At 44.0% G+C, this 21,007-nt stretch overlaps 1 protein-coding gene across 16 annotated transcripts in view; it reads right to left on the reverse strand.

The window, feature by feature from the left end:
* Positions 1-21,007, reverse strand: part of ANKS1A (ankyrin repeat and sterile alpha motif domain containing 1A) — a 171,490-nt gene that overhangs the window by 76,620 nt on the left and 73,863 nt on the right. For 14 of the 16 annotated variants that reach the window (XR_003852260.1, XR_003852258.1, XR_003852259.1 and 11 more), the window contains 5 exons: positions 20,582-20,766; positions 18,158-18,247; positions 17,305-17,428; positions 4,311-4,354; positions 3,970-4,084 (listed from right to left, as the gene is read on the reverse strand). Coding sequence is in view for 12 of the 16 variants with exons in the window: in XM_029574026.1 (XP_029429886.1) it covers positions 3,970-4,084; positions 4,311-4,354; positions 17,305-17,428; positions 18,158-18,247; positions 20,582-20,766 (558 nt within the window). In the remaining 4 variants the exon portion in view is untranslated. The remainder of the gene's footprint in view (positions 1-3,969; positions 4,085-4,310; positions 4,355-17,304; positions 17,429-18,157; positions 18,248-20,581; positions 20,767-21,007) is intronic. The other 2 variants (XM_029574029.1, XM_029574033.1) reach the window with 1 other exon arrangement.

Below are 21,007 nucleotides of genomic sequence, written 5' to 3' on the forward strand. Positions count from 1 at the left end.
CCTAATAATTCTTAATATTCTGCTTGCGTTTTTGACTGCCACAGCACACTGAGATGATTTCAATGTAGTATTAACTGACGCCCAGATCTTTTTCCTGGGTGGTAACTCCTAAAATGGAACCTAACATCGTGTAGCTACAGCATGGATTATTTTTCCCTATATGCATCACACCTTGCTTTTGTCCACATACTTCATCTGCCATATGGATACCCAATCTTCTAGCCTTGCAAGCTCCTCCTGCAATTTATCACAATCCACTTGTGATTTAACTACTCTGAATAATTTTGTGTCATCTGCAAATCTGATCACCTCACTCATCATACCTCTTTCCAGATCATTTATAAACATATTAAAAAGCACTGGTCCATGTACAGATCCCTGAGGCACTCCACTGATTACCTTTTTCCACTGTGAAAACTTGACCATTTAATCCTACTCTCTGCATTTCTATGTTTCTATGTTTAACCAGTTTGTAATCCACGAAAGGATATCGCCTCCTATCCCATGACTTTTTAGTTTCCTTAGAAGCCTCCCTTGAGGACTTTGTCAAACGCCTTCTGAAAATCCAAATACACTACATCTACCGGTTCTCCTTTATCCACATGTTTATTAATCCCTTAGAAAAAAAAAAAGTAGCAGATTTGTGAGGCAAGACTTCCCTTGGGTAAATCCATGCTGGCTGTGTCCCATTACATCATGTCTGTCTAAATGTTCTGTGATTTTGGTTTGGTTTTTTTTAGAATACTTTCCCTGATTTTTCCTAGCACCAAAGTCAGGCTCACTTGCCTATAGTTTCCCGAATCACTTCTGGAGCCCCTTTTTATATATTGGGGTTACATTGGCCACCTTCCAGTCTTCAGGTACAATGGATAATTTTAATGATAGGTTATAAATTAATTATAATAGGTTTGAAATTTCACTTGAGTTCTTTCAGAACCCTGGGATGCATACCATCTAGTCCAAGTGGTCATTTACGTTAATCTGTCCTACTATATCTTCCAGTTTCACCGTGATGTGGGTCAATTCATCTAAATCATCACCCTTGAAAACAGTCTCTGGAATGGAGTATCTCCAACATATTTCTCAGTAAACACCAAAGCAAAGAATGTGTTTAGTCTTTCTGCGATGGCTTTATCTTCCCTAAGACCCTCTTTAATTCCTTGATCATCTAACAGTCCAACCAACTTCATCACAAGCTTCCTGCTTTGGATACATTTTTAAAAGTTATGAGTTTTTGCCTCTATGGCCAACTTCTTTTCAAATTCTCTCTCAGCCTGTCTTATCAGTGTTTTACACTTAACTTGCCAATGCTTGTGCTTTTTCCTATTTACAGGAGAAGGCGCCTGCAGCTAGTCTGCTTTCTGTGTGCAGAAACCTGGTACCTTCCTGTTCAGAACTTTTACACCCAGATCGTTTGCCACATCCTGGTCCAAGGAGGTCATAGTGGCAACTTAGCCTGGATGTTGTCCTTTCCCACCACTCTGTGACAGATAGCCCAGTTCTACACCTCAGCTGCTTCCTGACACAGATTTGAACCTGTTCTTCCTTGCTGCTTCAGGCAAAACATAACTACCTAATCATTTCTGTTTTTATTACACTGTTCTAACTGTGGCTTTTTTTTTTGTTTGTTTGGGGTTTTTTTTAATGGACTGGAGCTGGGAGACAGGTGATCAAGAAATGTGGCTAAATAACTAAATTGTAGAGCCACCAAGTCAGAAAGTCTGACTTCTTAACACTGATAAAGTCCCAGGAAAAATTCAATTAAAATTGAAAACAAAGGTCCCTAATCATGAACAAATTTATAGATGCTTTCTTACACCTGTTATTGGCAACGTCTCTTAATATAAAAGCATAGAAACATGATGGCCGAAAAAGACCATTTGGCCCATTTAGTCTGTCCATCCACAACAAAGGCCTGGCTCTCCAGTGCCCCCCACTGCCCTCAGGGATGCCCTGTGCTTGTCCTGTGCTTACTGTTATGAGGGTTACCATTCGCATGAATGGATTGCCCCAGTGCCAAGTGAGCAAGAAGTGACAGTCTTACACAATAAGACATTCATTTATATAATAATCAAACCAGAACACACACATTTCAATATATTCTTTTTCCTTCAGGTTTCCTACATTTCATTTAATGACAGCAAATACACTTCACAAGCTCTTATAAAAAAAAAAAACAACCCTTTTAAGTCAGCTGAGACCAACATGGATCAGCTCTACCAGCACACGATAAACAAATCCATGGACTGGAGTTGCAATACGAAACAAAAAAAAGCAGAATTAAAAGATTTTGCACAAGCACTGCCTTTCTAAGCAGGAGTAGGCAACCGCTAGTCCTCATGGACAACAATCCGCTTGAGTTTTCAAGACAACCCCAATGAATATGCATGAAAAATTTGCATACAGCTGAAGTAGTGACCATGAATATTCATTAGATTTACCCTGAAAACCTAAGCAGATCGATGTCAATGAGGATTGGAGATAGCTTACTTCTATGCCAGCAACGTTCAGAAAGCTCACCACCTTAAGTCGTTTTCCTGTGTTTGCCTCTGATTTTTATTTTCGTCATTTGCAGAGGGACTCCCTGCCTAGCGAAAATTCATGAATTACCTCCTAGGAAACAGCCATCAGGAACACCACTGCTTTGGTGCAGCAGACAGGACAGGACTACGCACTGGGAGGGGGCAGCACAGGTCAGATTTTAACTGAGTTCTCCCTCCAAAAAAATGTGAAGCATCCTTCTAAGCCAAATATGACCTAAGTTTTGTTCTAAGCACTCTCTAGGGAAAAAGAAAAGGAAGAAAGGAGCATTTTAATCAGGTCAGGGGCAGCAGAATACCTTTTTGGCTGGGGGGGGGGGATAAGCTAACCAAGCTCCCCCCCTCCCCCCCAAACCCACCAGTCTCTCTCTTCCACCCCATCTGGCTGTCTTCCCCCCCCCCTCCCCCTCCCTGGATCCTGCTTCCCCAGTTGATCAATGGCAGGAGAAGAAGTGGCCTCAGACACATCCTCCTCCTCCTCTGCCACCTGGTCGGCTGTTGCTCTGAACTGGGCAGCTGGGCAGTCTCATGCAGTTCAAAGCAACAGGTGGGCCCCAGAGCACAGAGGTGCAGGATGCAACAGATGCATTAAAGCTGGCCTTCTGCCGCCTGCCCAGCTCAGGCCCAGATCTCCTGCAGCGATTTTGTGAAAAGTGCCAGATTCTGGTGGAGCCATGGCCCGGGGGCCCATGAAGCAGGTCATAAAAAAAGTGGCTGGGAACAAAAACGTTGTGGTGTAACACTTTACTTACCAGTTTCAGTAAGGTACATTCTCAACAGCAAACTAGAAAGGGTATTTTACCATTTTAAATTCCATTATATCTGACCTTATTGCAAGCTATCCCCCACAGACTTTAACAATATCTCTTTCACCAGTAGAAAATCCTGCCACATACAAAATCAGCCTGGAATCAGACAGAAGAGAGCTAACAAGAGAGGTCCTGTAATACAGTCATCTATTTGGATTATGGCTGAATCCAGAGCAGTAGAACAACGGCTGCTTTCTCCCCGCTGCTGTCAAAGGAAGCTTGGCTTGGTGCAATAACTCCATATATTCACCAAGGTCTTTTTTGGGTGGGTGGATGCTTCTCTCTCAATCTCTCTCCCCCAACCTTCTCAGAAGGATTGCCCAGAGAAACCCAATCCTCCGTGCTGGCTGGGAATGCACTGGAATGTCATCTCCAGTGTTACCTGCACAGCGCCGATCTTCCCTTCTGCCTGGGGTACGAGTGGAGAGCCTCAACAAGCTCACTTCCAGCTCATGGGTAAATAGGGCTGGCTTTCAAAGACTTTTAGAGGTTGTAACCCTTATTTAATAAGGCATGCAGAACTAGAAATTCCAGACTGCTTTGGTGCACAAGAACACCAAAAACATGTCCAGCATCAAAGGCTTTAAATGTAAACACCTGCCACCTTGGTATATCCTTACCGTTGTCCTTCTCTGCTATATGATGCTCAGGCTCTGATTGGCTACTGGAGAAATTGGGCAAACCACAGCGATTCACTGGGGCATCCTGAGAAGGCACTGCTTTGCGGGGTTTGGCCTGTAAATATACCCTTTATTAGATAAGCAGCCCCTTACCATACATGCAGAGTCTTTTTCCACTACTCAGTTATGTATAAAGAATGTTATCAATACTCAGAATGCGGTACAGATGTTAATCGTGTAGTTCTTCTCAGAAAGCTGTTTTATACCATATTATCACAAGCAAAACTAATTAAAGAACATGCGTTATCTGTCCAAAAAAGCAAGGAATGCAAGGCTCTTACCTGAGGCTGGCCACTGCTTACAGAAAGGGGAAGCCCCGCCTCACCTACAGAAAAACAAGTTACAGAAAGAGTATGAAATCCGGGATCCCACCAAGAGGCTTCCCTCAGTTTCCACTTACAGTCCCAGAGACAGAATGAGCGTCCTTGGCAAAGAACAAACAAACAAAAAAAAAAAATCACACAGTCGCACACAGCTGAAGGAAACAGACAAGTGGTTTCATTTTACTTAAATTCTCATGACTCTGCTCCAGTTTTGTCTTTTGTGGCTACAAACACCGTTTAACAATGGGCACTTTATATCTGGGAAGATACTTTTGCAGAGGCAGGCAGCGCAGCTAACAGGCATGCGTATGAGAGCAAGAGACACTGGGACTCTAAAAGAGGGAGAATGCTGGTGTGCACAGTCTCCAGATGTTCCAGCGTTAGACAGCAGGATACAGCATCAGCACACCACATCCTGAGCTTTGGGGTGTGGTTTTCCCGATTTACATCACTTGAGAAGGAAGATGAGGAGTCACCTGCCCTGGAAGTACTACTTGCACTATTTTGCAGCTCTCAGTGGTATGTAAAGATGTAAAACGTATTCTATAAGATACGCAATACAGAGCCTTTATTACTCACTGCCAGCATTCATAAATTCATGTCCAAATGTTGGGGGCAGGAGGGAAGGAGCGTGATACTAGATGGTGTCAGGTGAAAGGCTCCGAGGGAAGAGCAGGAACAATGCAGTAAATATGCCTTTCCCTCACAGTGGCTCTTGTCCCTCAGGCTCCTCCACGTGGCCTTCAGCACTCAGAGAACACGAACGGCCCTAGCACATCATTGAAAGGCAGAGGACCCCTATCAGATGCTGCAGTACAGAGCAGGCTTTCCTTTCCACTGCAGTGTGTGGCAGAGACGGAGCTCATTACCTTGCAGAGACAGTCCAGTTGCAGAGAAGCTGACACGTTTTTAGCTTGCTTAATATTGTGTAGTGGAAGAGAATGGATAAACAAACTGCAGGGCAGTTCTTCAAATACATATGCAGATTTGTATCCTAAGGGGACAGGAATTTCTTGCCTTCTATTGGGAGATTTCCTGATCCAAAGGCCCCATAACTAACAATCATATAATGCTATGTATGACCAAGTAATGATTTTTTTTCCTCTCTCTATGCATTCAGACATGGCTGTATCGTCTCTCGTCTCATTCTAGGTTTGTTCAAGGGTGGGATCCCTGCAATGCAACCCAACAATTATCTATCTGTGACTCGGCTTGTGTGCCTAGTAGGCATGAGAATGTATGGCGTTATCACAATGCTCTTTACAGCTATTGATTGGTCAAAATAATGAGACCATATTTCCAATGACTGCCCGCTGATTGTCTAAAGGTGGCCTGGCAACACTGACTACTACATCTGCCATTGCTTCAACTCAGCTCATTCGCGTTAACTGCATATGCAGATGGTAATGTAATATACAAGCTCTAATCTCTACTAGCAAGGAATGTAGATACCAATGAGGAAAAGGAGTGTACAGCTCCATCAGTAGGGTAGAGGTGCCCAGCTGATGCCAGTGGTAAAGCACCAATGCCACTACTGGCAGCCAGGCTTGGACAAATTCCACTAGCTGTCACTATAAGCTTGAGACAGGATTGTAAACTACTCAAATGTTTCTGTTCATTTACATTTTATTGTAATCCGCCTTGACAGCAACTTTGGGAAAAAGGTGGCAAACCAAATGTCCATAAATACTTTCAGGACACTCTGTGAAGACAGATCAGCCACATTGGCATGGGGAGTTATTTAGATTTGGATGTGGTAAAAGACATTAACAAGCCAGACAGTGGCTTCCAGGAGGAAGGGACCTGGCTTAATCCCAGAGTCAAGTCTTCCGCTCCAAAGGTTGGCTGGGGATACTGGGGAGGCAACATTCACAGCCTCCTGAAGGGGAGAGGGAGAGGGAGGGGAATGGTCATCACGCAAGGGCAACTCCTGATGGCTGAATTCAAAGCCCTTGATACATGGGCTGCTGGCCAAGAACTGGTCCTTCAATGACCAGATCAGGTGGGGAGGACAGCAACATAAAATAGTGGAAAACGTTCCCCAGGTAGTTGCTCATGTGTCCAGGATCCTAGACCTGGTTCCAACTGAGCCTTGAAGCCCCAAAAATGACAAAGGAGAAACTGTTGGGTCAAAAAAACCAAAAGCATTAAACTAGCCACTGTGTCTGACAATAATTAGACATCTTGGTGGAAATGCAGACACTGACACAGCTCTGCAGGGGCTCCAGGAGACATTTGGTGCTATTTAAATTTCCGTGGTTGCCCACGAGAAGGGAGGGTTTTCTTACACTCATCTGCCAGAGATGGTCGCGTTCTCTACTAGGTAACGTCAATATTCTCTTCCTCCTTTTCACTCTCCAGATGCTACTCCGGAGCCCTCGCTGCGGGCGTCAACCCGCTCCACTTTTAAGATGCTTGTAACACTGCACATTTTGGGGGTTCTCTTTCAAGCATTTTCTTAAGCATCTAATTTAGTAGCTCCCAACAGCCTCAAATAACCAGCTCCACCGCCAAAGGAGAATCCGCAATAAAGGCCAGCTCTGCAAGCTCCAGAGAACAAGCTATTCTCTGAATGGATCACAATCCAGGTGTCAGGGAGCAGGCTGGAGAAAAACGAATAGAAAGCACACAAATAGAACGAACTTTTCTGAGATAAACAAAGAACAGCAGGCAATGCGTTTTAGTGCTTCCAAGCACCAAACACAAAACACAGGCTGAAAGAAAGCACTGCTTTAATGTGAAACTTTCTGAGCCTTGAAGCAAGTGTTCTTGATTCATCTAATAATCATCAGAAGTTACTTCCAGCCCAGTGGGGCTCCTGGAAATTTTAACAATGTTAAAGAAGGCAGTATCTGTATACAAGCCAGGGAAATCTACTGATGCTCAATTAAATAATTCCCTGGGAAAGGAATTAAATTAACAGAATCCATTTCAAGCAGCATGCTCGGTTAACATTTTAATTTTTGAATATCAGAAAGATATCACATACTCAAATTTGGAAGTACTCTCTGCTCTTGCAACAATACCCTAATTTAAGAGAAAAAAAAAAAGTATGGTTTTAGAGATTTTTCTGATCTGTTGCACTGCAACCAAGGTTTCACGTTGCATTGCAGAGATTTATCCATCTAATGAAAATAGTCTGGCTGAGATCATTAACTTCCAAAAATTATTTTTTTTTTCTATCACAACACTGTGGTAGTAAGCTCAGACCTAAACATCTGGCCACATGTCAGTTAGAAAGGTCAAACACTCAGATTTGCGAGTAACCAGAATGGTGCCAGAAATCACATAGCGCAGTACAAAGAGAAGGACAAGGAGGGAGATGACGGAAGATCGTGCACGGTCTAAAATGACACAGTCGCAGTCCTTTTCTGCTGACAAGTAGTAGGTTACAGCTGGGAGTTGCCAATCAGACTGGGGATTTCAAGCCAACATAAAACTGGGCATTTTAATTCGAAGCAACTCCTAAAAAGACTATTTTGGGGACTTATGTGATACCAAGATCATGTGCACCAAATTATCTTTGGATGATTCTTATGTCTGTCCAATAAATGTCATTATCACAACCTGAAAACATTCTGCCCTAAATATGTTAACTGAAATGGTAGCGGTTGCTCAGATTAGTAGCTGTAAAATGAAAATATCATTTCAGGCACACCACTTGATTCTGTACAAAGCCAAAATGCATTTCTCTCTCACAAACGGAAGCAGAAACAATGGTATCAAACCATTCGCTCCCTCAATCCATGCAATAAATTAACAAGTGTGTGAGAAAATTGCACTGGTGAAGGTCAGGCCTCCTCATTAGGGCTGGTGCTTCACAGTTAAGCTTGTAATGCTTCTGGCAGCTTTCAGTTAAAACTACTGTAGGAAGAAAAATGGTTCCTTTTATCAGAAAACAAGGGATGTTATAACAGAGCAGAAATTGCTATTCTGATTCTTAAAGCCGCACTACTACCAAACGCATTGTAAATAATCCAGGCAATAGAACAGATAAAAACAGTAAATTTCATTTGGGTTGTTTTTTTTTTTTATTCTGCTCTTGAAGAGCACAAAATATTGGAGGCTTTTTAGGGTTCATCCTCTGACATTTCTGCCACCGTAGACCTATGTGCTTGTTTGTTGATCATTATCAGGAATGTGCGCTAATATCCCAATATTTATGTATTTAAAAGTGTTCCTATACCGCTTTTACAAACAGAGTTTATATATATTTATTTAAAGCAGACTTACAGTGGAAGGGGAAAATATTTTAAAAGTCTGAGATGTGTAGACATCTTTTATTTTAAGAAAACAAACATACAAGAAGCAAAATTGCAATGAAGAAAATAAAAGTGTGTCCTTGGAATAAGGCTCAACGAGTGCACACAGCCAAGAAACACCAAGCTGATATTCTGATGGAATTACTGCCCAAAAGGGAGGATTGTAGAATATCGAGTGCATCATCTTACAGGATCCAACAGAGCATCTTAAACAAATCAGATTCATTTCTTTGGTTGGGTACCCAGGCATTTAGACCGGAGGAACCAACGAAGGTACATCTACTTTGATTTCAGTGAAGCCTTTACACATCATTCCTCATAGAAGACCTGAACAAGCTTGGCAGCATAGAGGAGGGTCCTAAGATAGCAAATTGAACCAGAAACTAGTTGCACGATGGGTGACAAGAGTGGGGGTAAATCAAGTTGACACTGAGGAAATGAACATAAGTAATGAATCATAAGAATCAGTCCTAGTGATGCTCTTCTTTACATGTGAAGTTACAGGAGGACTGGAAGGGAAAAATGTGTTTTCACAGATGACACTGAAACCTAAGAGTTGAAAACAATGAGAATTTAAGAAGGCTTAAGAAAGGCCAGCCTGGGTGAGGAACAGAAGCCTCTGTCATCACTTAACAGCAATACCTAGAGGTCACACTCAGGGAACAATGGTGGCCTGCTCCGAAAAGAGATTAGTTGCAAGACCCCTGGATGAGGGCCATCACCATAATGGCTTAAAGATGAAGGAGAAGGATGCAACATAGGGTGAAATACCACAGGTGACCGCCTCCTTCGGCTCCTCATTTGAGTCTTTGGAGCTCCTTCTCAGACTTGAGCGAGGAGATCAAGACTTGGCTTGATTCTCAGCTTTATTCTCAGAGCGAGGTAAAGATGCAGGGTACTTCTTCTGTGAAGCCCGACTCCCAATGTATCTGGGATCAGCTTTCCAGACCATGTGACAAGCTTTCAAGGCTGACTTTACTAAACCCACAATAGGTGACATCCTGGAGCAGATTCAGTCAACATCACAATCCTTCCTATGGCAGGTATAGCACACTGTTTCGGTTAGTAATGGGATCTTTTCTGCACACCAAGGGCTAAATGTAAAGCCAATGGTCTGTTCTTTGACACAGTGAGGGAAAATATTCTCTTCAGAGAAAAGATGTGCACAAGAGCAAATTCAGCTGGTAGTCCATTTCCTACTTAAAAAAAAAAAAATTGTTAGGTAAGGGGATGGGATAGAAATTCAGAAGAACATCAGGAAAATAAAGCATAACGAAGGTACTGAGAAAAGAATACATATCATCGCTAGCCAGATATATTTTAGCCACAGCCCTGAACACCCTCTGCATAATCTCTTTTAATCCCACTAAATTGGGATGGATAATGACTTACCTGGACAAAATGTAAGCAGTAAGAGGAGGGAACTATTCATATGTTGCTCAGCTAATTCCTAAAGCTTTTGAAAGCCTGGCACTATGCAGAGTCACATGGCCCACTCATGTAAGCTGGTAAACTTGCTGGTCTTCAGCAAGCAACATTCATCCAGGGGGAGTCGAGGGGGTGTTAACATCTGAGGCAGCAAATATTGATTAAGCCAGTGGTCCCAAGCCTTTTCTGGTTCAAAGCACACTCAGATGAACTTCGGCTCTAGGCGGCCTCCTGTGCACACATGCACACCCCGCCAGGACGCGTGCAAATACGTGCTCAAGACCAGGTCGCAGTCATATGCGCACAAGTACATGCGCAAACACACACTCGTACAGGCCATGGTCGTACGCGCTCGAGTACCTGCATAATACACGCTCAAATCTAGGTCACAGACGTACATGCTCAAATCTAGGCCATGGCCTTACATACACAGGTTCCAGCACATGCAACTGCCTTGTGGTGAGAATGAGCTCACACACCTAGGCACGCAAGAAAAGAATCGCTGCAGTGGCCTACTACACAGCTAAGTAAACCCTGCTAGCACGTTTAGGCCCAGATCCGTTTAACATCCGGCACTGAAAATCATCGGCCTGAAGAGTTTCTCAACAGCTCAGGCCTCTTGACTGGCTGAGAATCCATGGAGACTGGGGCCAAGAACCAGCATCTCGCTAAACACGCTTTGCGTATAAGCAAATTAAAACTGGCAGAAGACCTCTACGCCTCCTCAGTACAAGTGCCTCTCTGCGGGACAAGGAACTGCCAGTGACAGTGGAGAAGTGGATTCCCCTGCCTCTCCCACCGACACTGCTAGGGAATCGAAAATGGCCGCCATTTCAGTGCTGACAGGGAAAGCCTCAGTGCCAGACCCCGTCATCCATGAGGCTTGCTCTATGGATGCAGTCATGCTTAATGCAGACCCCTGAATGCTTTTGCTGCACGCACACACTGTTCCTCCCCGCATCACCACCAACATCTCAATGGCAAACAGGGGAACCGTCTCTCAGCGCCAAGAAGCCAACACCTGGCCTCCTCCGCAGGCAGAGAAGCTGCTGAAAAGCCCCCATCGCTGAGCTTAACTTGCACAGATATGTCATTTAAAATGGTGAACTACAGACTGCAAAAGTTTGTGATGGCTGCATATTCACTTGCAACTGGCAAACAAAACATATGTAGGGGCATTCCCCACACTTGCGTGAATTCAGATTCAACCATATATCTATCATGGTTCCTAGGGCAATACTGCATCAACTAACTGAGATGGAGATTGGTGTCTCCTCCTGTTTCCTAATATGCACATGCAATGCCAAAAAAAAAAAGAATAGTGAACTTTGTCCAGTTCCCACCTATATGCAAAAGAAAAGAATTTTCCAAAATGTTTCTACCCAAGCTTTCACACATTCCACAGCACACCTGTGCATCCCTGGAAGCACACCAGCTAGAAAACACAGGACACAGCTAGAATCATGCAAATACAATGAAAAAGAAATAGCTGTTCTATAACTGGAGACCACTGGGATACAAAAATCATCTGAGAATGACAAATGGAAAAGAAAAATATATTTATGCTTGACTGGTCAATAATGGCCTAAGTAACATCAAAGCAAACAAAGCTCCACTTGAATATCAGACCACATGTCCAATCACTGAAGGTCCTGAAAATTCCCACTCCAAGTAATACAGAAGGACAACTTTATCCAGAACAGGCAAGACCAAGACTAACTGGAAATATCCATTATCCGGTTAACAGGAGTTCCACCCTGCCCTCCCACCAGCAGCCCAATCTGACAGTTCCTCCCAACTTGTGGCTCAACCTACCATTCCCCACCAATGACCTGATCTGACCCTTCCATGGATTAACCCAGTCCCCTGTCTGTAGGCCCACCACTTTGCTGATCTACTGCTGCTTCCATAACTTCTCCCTCCCGTGCGGCTCACAGTCTCATCTCAAATGTTTGAAATGTACAGTGCACCGCATGGTTCAAACAGCTGAGCTGAGACTGTGAACTGCACAGAAGGGAGCGGGAGCAGGTTAGTAAAGCGTCAGGCCTGCTGACTGAGCCATGGGAACAGAAGGTGGTCAGGCTGAGCACGGAATGGCAGGGTAAGATCATGGGGTATGTCCATTCTGGATAAAGCAAATTTGCTTTCCTGTAAACATGGTTTTCTGTAGATAACAGGATATATTAGCCATACTTAATACCCATCCACCTCCCTAGAAAGGTCAACTGCCTCGCTAAAACTTACTGTGGAGAGTCTCACGATGCAGCAGGCGCGGGAACGCCTGCACATGCTCAGATAAAGTTTTTACTGAGCTCTGAGAGCTAGGCCCATGTCCGCACTATTGGATGACATCACCCACATGTTATGGCTGATTCTCTTCCTCTCCACTGAGGACCACAAACCTCAGGTGCATGTCACACTGGTGTGCACCCCTAACGCTTAACATAAGATAAGAACCACCATACTGGGTCAGACCAAGGGTTCATCAAGCCCACTATCTTGTTTCCAACAGTGGCCATTCCAGGTCACAAGTACCTGGCAGGATCTCTCTTTAGTGGAAGCATCAGTAGACAGAGTCACTTGGTGCAGCGGGACATGTAGTGAATTTCACCTTTAGAACTTCTGGACTTATCCATCACTGAAGAGACACTCTCATCCTAGAGGTTATGGAGATTTGATGGGATAATGGTCAATAGAGCTGATCCCATTGGCTCCCGAGACCCCATTGAAGGCCCTGCATGTCTGGACAAGTCAAGGGAACTAAATGCACTGCAGTTGCAATGGATCCAAAAAGAATCAGAACTGACCTTACTGATGCTCCATCATGTTAAAAGAAGGTCTTTACTAAGCTCACCAGAAATGTGGCTCTCTCGACACAGAGAAACACCTTTTCCTTAAAGTAAGTCAATCCAGGCTTCTATGAACTGAATTCTTTGAGCCAGAACCAGATTTGACTTGGGAAATTTCACCAGGAAGCCCAGAAACTGAAGGAGCTGTACATACTTTGAGGGACTGTAGGATTCCTGATGGAGATGGACTCATCAGCTATCATCTAGGTATGAGAATATGCAGATTCCCTGCCATGCAAGCTGTGCTGCCAGAATGGTACAGCTCTCAGGGATGCAGAAGGGCCAGAGAGGAGCACCTTGTATTAACATGTCCTTCACCACCAACATGAAGGACTCAGGATGAATGGGAATGTGGAGAAGCAGACTGGAGGAATAACTTCGTGGGTAGAGCAATCGGCTGAGAACCAGGGTTCAAATCCCACTCTCCCTCCTTGTGACCTTGGGCGAGTCACTTCACCCTCCAATGCCTCAGGTACAAACTTAGATTGTAAGCTCTCTGGGGACAGGAAAATACCTACAATACCTGATTGTATTTGCACCTTGATCTACCAATGAAAAGGTGAGAGCTAAATATTAAAAAAAAAAAGTGTATATGCATAAGCATCTGTCAATAGCAGAGCACACATCCAGTCCCTTGGCTGAATGAAAGGGAGGCTCATCTCCTGAACCAGCAATTTATTCAGTCTTCACAAGCTCAGCATAGGCTTCAGTCCCTGGGCCTTCTGCTGAAGTGACACCACATCCAGCTGCAACTGGGCAGATTGAGCTGAAGACCCAGAGAAGGGCAGGAGAAGCATAGGCACAAGCCAGATTCCACAATTTTCAGGACCCACCAGTCCCCTACCACAGGTGGGGATGCAGGCCTTAGGCTGCACCTGCAGCTAATGCCTTCTCTTCTGCCGACTCGAATCGGTAGCTGCTGCTGCTGAAGAGTGGAAGGGATGTCTTTGTAAATGATGTACTAGCACTGGACAGGAGCTGGTTGGCCCGCCACCACAGCTTACAATGATTGTAATGTGAATTGGTGTGCCTTAATTACAGCCACCTTCACTTTATCTCCAAACAAACTGCTTCTTAAATAGGAAAAATCCATGAGAATCATGTACATTCCCTCAGAGGCCACATCAGCCTACAGGCCCTTATAGAAGCAGCCAAATTCCTGGCCATTGTATTAAAAGCTTTGCTCCTCACGTTCCTCCACATCTTCTACTGCTTGACAAAAGTCCACCTATTTTGGGTCTGAAGCATTTGTACAAATACTGCACTATGTAGAGCTGTTGAGACATAATCCAGGCACTCAGCATGCAGCCCTAAAAGACATTTTTCCCCAAATGTATCCACCGCCTTCAGGTCCCTCCCAGGTGATGTTAGATTGATCAGGACAGGATTTAGGCATAGGCAATATAGGTATGTGTCTTGGATGCCAAATACTGTAGATGCGCAAAAACTGGGCCTCCCCTCGCTGACCTTTGCTGTCCAGGGGTAGGGGAAGGTCTCTTTTCCCTAAGCCCTCTGCCTATGGGTGCCATCATCTTAAATCAGCCTTGAGAGTGATCACGAGTGTACTTAGCATGCTTCAATGCGGGACTCCACCACCATGAAGTGATGCAGCAACTGGACTACCCTAAATTTCTATACATTAGATCCGGTATCCAGGCTACTGGAAGGCAATGTAGGCATCTGTCACATACTCATCTGAAGGTCTTGGAGTCTGTGAACTGGGATAGGTGTGGAATCCAAAGGAACTGAAGAAGCCCCGAGGACATTTTCCTTTCTAACACTGATGGACAGAGTCTTCGACTGCCTATTAAAAAACCTATAGTAGCAGAGATCCAATGAAGGAGAGGTAGGCTGAGGTAAATCCGGTCCAGGAACAGATGAGTCATTTCCTGACCATGGTGGTACACTAAGCCATTACCCCGACGATGAAAGTGGTGACCAAGGTCGAAATAACCACTGGTCCGGTGGGGAAACATAGGGAAGGAACCCAGAGTGGATGGAACTCACTCCTGATTTGTGAAGTGACCTCCCTAGAGGACGAGAATTCATCACCTCATGGCGAGCACTTACTCTCCAACACTGGAAGCTCTTGCAGAGAAGTACACACCGGTATGGAACTTGAAGCAGCTTCATATTGTGGAAAAACTTTCTCCATCTTGGACAAGAACGTTTCTAATCTTCTATTTCAGTTTCTAGGGCCTAAGGAGGCAAATAAATTCTTCACTAGCTCTGATAGCTGGGCTCCTGCTATTTAAGAAACCCTCTGAGCTGGATTTGAAGGAGAGAGATCCTTTTCAGACATCCAGATCAACTCATCCTGGCAGCACTCAGGACTGGCATAAAAGCTGAAGAGGAATCCAGTGTCATACCAACTTCACTTACTGCACAGGAGGCTGGCTCCAAAGCCACATCAACAACTCCCATCGATTAGTGTCTTGCTCCATAGATGGCACCAGTTGTTCTTTCCATGCCATGATGCCCAATGCGGGGTTCTTTGACAGATGCACTAAAGCGAACCACTCCAATACAACCAATAGGGCTGCAGTTTAAGGCACCAGGCATGTTGACTGCACATTAGAATGCAAGCTCCACGCCAATATGGACAGCGCCCTGGTCTAGGTAAAATACATGACTTGGCACCATGGGGATCTTCTTCTGCACCCATAAAAGACAATGGGACCTGCTCGATGAGGAGCCTGCTCCGGCAGTACAGATCTTCTCTTCGGCTCAGAGAGGGACAGCCTTGAAAGAGGTCCTGCAGGCTTCTTGGCACCTTGCCTGGCACCACAGGCTTCTGTCACAATCTAACCCTGACCGGACCACAGGGCTGAGCCTTCCCGTGCCTACAAGACTGCGAGGGGGAAGCTTCCTGCCTTGACTTTTTACACTTTATTCTTTGAGGAAGAGTGACTCCGCTGTTCTGCTTCATGCCAAGTATTTCACATCTTACCTGCCAGCACCTTCCTGAGGGCTTCCATCTTCCAGGTGTGGTACTAGGGGACATTCAACCACAGCTATAGCAGTTGGAGGAGTCATGGTCCACTCGCAAGCAGCAACAGCACACAGAGTATAAGCGATGGACATCCGGTGCTCACAGATGCAGGTCTTTATTTATTTTTTATTTTATTTATTTGAGTTTTTCTATACCGGCATTCACGGAGATTCGTATCATGTCGGTTTACATAAAACAGGGGTGATCAATACATTATAAACGTGTATAAATATAACATGAGTATACATTTTATATATTTACAAATTATAACAAGTTATAACAGTGCGCAGAAAAAATCAGTTACAATAAAACAAGGATGGTTCTAACTGGGAAAAGAAGAAGAATAAGACGATAGAAATTTAACAAGAATAAGAACGTGTAGTGTTTGGTATGTCCGTATCAGTTTAGTGGGAGATAGACCGTCTTTCTGTATTTGGTGAGATCATCAGTCAGAGTCCGGAAAGGCTTTCTTGAACAGCCATGTCTTAAGTCTCTTTCTGAAGGTTGGAAGACATGGTTCCTGTCGTAATTCTAAGGGGATTGAGTTCCATAGTGGGGGGCCTGCTGTAGAGAAGGCCCTGTCTCTCAGGGTTATGTGTTGGGTGGTATTGGCGTGTGGTACCTGTAGAAGTTCTCTGTACACTTCTCTAGTGGGTCTGTTGGAGGAGTGTTTTTTAAGTGCTATTTGTAGATGGAGTGGAGCTAGTCCATGGATATTTTTGAAGATTGTGGTTAGGGATTTATGGATTATCCTGAAGTGGATTGGCAGCCAGTGAAGGTCTTTAAGGACCGGCGTGATGTGATCTCTTCTTTTCTTGTTAGTTAGGATTCTTGCTGCCATTCTTGAACCCATTACCTGTAGGTTTCTTGACCTTAGGCTTCTCTGTCAACATCATCATCTTTTTACTTTATTTTCAAATTTAAAATTTCTGCTGAGCGACTGCCAAAGCAGCAGCAGAAAAAATGTAGAAACTGAGACATGTCCATGCAGTAGCCCAGACAAATAACTCCTGCGCATGCTCAGAATATTGTGCTCCGAGACCTGGGTCTGTGTTGGTGCTGAAAACTATATTTATTTGATTTAGGGCACATTAAGGTTTTGAGGGTATTTCCCTATCCCCATAGGGTTTACAATCCAGGTTTGTACTTGAGGCAATGGAGGGTGAAGTGACTTGTGCAAGGTCACAAAGAGCTAGGCTATTCCTCTACGCCTGCTACCCATCTGTTATGGCTAATCTAGGTCTACTTCTTGACGAAGAAAAGGGGGTTGTTTTGTTTTTTTAATAAAGGATCAGAGCCAAAGGTTTACAATTTTTCTAGCTAATGGGAAGTTTCAATTAAAGGACTGTTGAGTAAAAGGTGCTCTCCTATACTGCCTCACAGCCATATTCCTGCTGCAATAAATGTTCTCAATGACTTACCTTTTGTTTTCACCTCCAGTACCACTGGCTTTTTTGTCTCAGCTGCCTGCAGCAGTTCGTAAGGGTGCTCCTCTTCTTCCTCCTCCGTTGCGCTGCCTCTGCTCTTCCACCCTATGCCCACAGTCTAATAGAGGAGGAGAGAAATGGTGAATAGAGAAGAAGCCAAAATGTTTGCCCCACCAGTTGAGAGCCACTGAATAGACTGGGGGAAATTTTCAAAGCCACTTCTGAGCATAAACCATGGTTTTCTGTGCTTTTAGTTGCACTGTTGTTAAAGGCCCCAGCAGGCTGTATGCATATAAAAGTACACATGTAAGCCAAGCACATGCATTTGTGCTACACGTTCTGAGGGGCCGGGGGCAGGGATAGAACTTGCATACAGATGTGATTTTCAAAAGTCTGCACACAAGTTTACACACAGAGGTTACCCACTGCTAAAACTGCATTAGATATTTGTGCATACTAGGGGACTTCACTGCTAATTTTCAAAGCAATTTTAAAATTAGCAGCAAAGCCTGCATGTAAAAACTATACGCCAACTTTACTGTGATGCACAATTATCCTTATCTTCCAAATATCTGTCTAAGCCTGAACTGTAAAAACCAGTGATTCAGACTCTTCCAGAACACGCTCTACCTTTGAGACCAACATTTTTATGCCTTTTTTTTTGGTCTTTTGGCAGAGAACAAAATTCTGTTGAATATGGAAGGGGTTAATGCCCTGCCGACTCCACTGGGGATATGAAGATTTAATGACCATTGCCAAAGCACAAAAGATTAAAGCTAGTGTTAAAAAAAAAAGTGTGTACAGTGCTAAGCATATTATGAGCTCTTTATTAATAAGAAAAGATTACCTCTGAGGATGCACTGTGCCTGTATTTCTTCTCTAAATGGTCCTCATCATCATCTGGGGGCGGTTTTGCAGGAGGTGGTGGACGCTCTCTCTACAATTTAACAGACAAATCATGTGAGCGATATTTAGCTACACAGGTACCAGCTGTGGAGCAGTAGACAGAGTGCAGTTCAGATCACGGTGCTTTCTATTTACCTTCAAAGCTAGGGACTACTACTTTACAATTATATCTTCCCAAGTACCGTGGTGCTTCACTAATACTATAAACAATTTCACAGCCATGACCTGCAGATTTCCAACTGTACAAAGCAGGTCAGAATTCTGATAAAGCGTGGTGAATAACCAGAGACCAACAACAGGAAGCGTAAGGGTTCTCTTTTTCTCTTGTTAGCTAGCATGTGAAGAGGTGTTCAGAAGGCTAAAGATTGCACACATAGGGTGAGCCTTGCTAGTCCAGTTGCAACTGAACAGTTCAATGAAGGCAGAGGCTTTTCTTCCAGCCCTCAACCAATGCTAGAGCAAGTGTCAATGAGCTTCAAGCACAACACAACACGCTGCTCCTGAACGCCAAGCTTGGGAAACTTCTCCTGGATGCTACCTGAATGAGCTGATCAAAAAAAAACCAAACCCAAACCTTCCCCATAGCTTTATCACACAGGCACGGTAACGCAATTACACTGAAAGGAGAGAGAGAGAGAGAGAGAGAGAGGAGTAATGAGAAAGAGAAGCAGGAAATAATTGTAGCCGAAGGGAAAATTCAGAGGACAGGTAGATAAGAGAAACAGTCTGTCAGGGCTCTGTTATTAACAAACCAGTTTACATTTGAAGAATGCCTGAATGAACCATTTATTGCAATAAATACATTTCCTAAACCCCATTTATGCTGTCTGTATCTTGAGTAGCCTGTAAGTTCACAAAGCAGGGACTCTTGTGTATGCGGTGTGGTAAGCTCTCTGCCCCTCCCTTTGACATTATGCAGGTGAAGAGAAAGGGCTGGCTGTGCATACTCATTAACTCAAGATGGCAGGAAAACAGGAGAGGATTACTCCACAGGGAACCATCATTTTCCAACTCTGAAGTGGACAGAAGAACTGGAGACTGTAAATTAATGAGCTGTTATCTCCAGACACAGGAAAAGCAGCAGGGCTCTGCTCAAGTTATTTATTGTTAATCTACTCTGAAAGCAGAATATCCAGACAAGATACAGAGACTTCAGAATGAACTGCTGGGTGGCTAGATAAGGATCGGACTACATAGGGATGAAGTCAGAGAATGCTAATGAAACAAATTATATGAGTAATACCCTCAGCTGTTCCCAGCTACAGATAGCAAGCAACTCCACTGGTCAACAGGGGTGGCAGAATGCTGGCGCGTCTATATATTCTGCAGGAACAACATGTATCAAGTGTACAAATACACAATTTCATTTTGGTCTTACTGAAAACCAGTCTAGGATCCTTTATGAGAGGCTTCGAATGAAGCAGGCCCCATGAAACAGACAATAGACAGGTGGCAGAATGGCCAGAAAAGAAACATAGGTAAATTTCACTCTCGCTTCCAGGACCGCTATGAGAATATATGGCCTCTCTAACACTCACCCCTTTTAGATACCCTGTTCCCATGTAGTGAACTTGCCATAGGTAAGCATGCAACGCAGCCCTGACTGCCTGTGTAAAGGAAAACGCCACCAGCGTTTGGGCACAGCGAGTGCCCTCGAGTGGTCATCTTCCAGCTCCCTCCCTTTCCTGGACCATCTGCGCATTTATCAAGCTTCCAGCTCCCCCTGCAGGTTTCCACTGTGTAAAGGAGGGAGCAGCTTGCTGTCGGTGCCAACACTGATACAAGAGATAAAGTGATGAGAAGTGTTCTGTGCCAGAAATAATCTGAGCATACCAGATACGGGGACTAGCCAAGGAGCTCAACTGCACAATTTAACTTTTCTAATTAATCTAGGGAGAAAAGACAAGGCATAACTATACCTAATAAAAGTATTTTTCACTGCCAATTACCAGAAATGTAAAATCTAAAATTCAGAAACAAATGTTCTCCCAGTTTTTAAAAGATGTAATAGAAATATCTATATAAAATCCATTTACAACCTATCTGGTGGGTAGTAAAATATATTTAAGAAAACATATGAGAGTTCTAAAAAAAAAAAAAAAAAAAAAAATTGGATGACTGCATGTTTATGATGATTCTCCCCATCGCTAAGAATTAGAAAGAAAAGATTCCAAAAAATGGACTGTACTAATAGTCCTGGGATCTGAGTACTTTTCTGAAAGAGTCTCACCCGAAGAAAAAAAAATGTGATGGTTCCCCCACGTTTGTAACAAGAGAGCGAAGACAGTGGGTAAGATACATCAGCTCTTCCCTAGACACCCCATCATGCAGACCAACAGAGGAAAAGGGAACCTTTTCTACATACAGACTTTATTCTTGCAGCCAGCTCAGTCTCCTTGCTCACTGAGTCTCGGTCTGAGGACCTCCCGCTGGCCAGGCTGTCCAGAGAATGGCAGGATGTAGCATTGTACAAAGCCTCGTAGGGACACTCCTCCTCCAAATTCTTTTCAACCTCGAGCTGAAGTTCCGTCAAAGCCTTTTCCACTTCCCCTAAAGAAAAACAAAATATCATCAATGCTCATTAAAAACAAAAAAAATGCATAGGTTGGGTGGAACGGGAGGCTACAATATCCTTGGGTTGGCCATGCAGCAATAGCACAGGGGTCAGGGCCAACAGGGAGATGGTGGAAGATGTCTTTGAAGAAAGCTCATGTACATTATCAACTCTGGAAAATACCCGTTGGTCCAATACAAGGACCAATGATGGGAGGATAAGGATCACAAGGCCCAT

This window comes from Rhinatrema bivittatum, chromosome 12 (genome assembly GCF_901001135.1).
Source record: "Rhinatrema bivittatum chromosome 12, aRhiBiv1.1, whole genome shotgun sequence".
NCBI classification, from domain to species: domain Eukaryota; kingdom Metazoa; phylum Chordata; class Amphibia; order Gymnophiona; family Rhinatrematidae; genus Rhinatrema; species Rhinatrema bivittatum.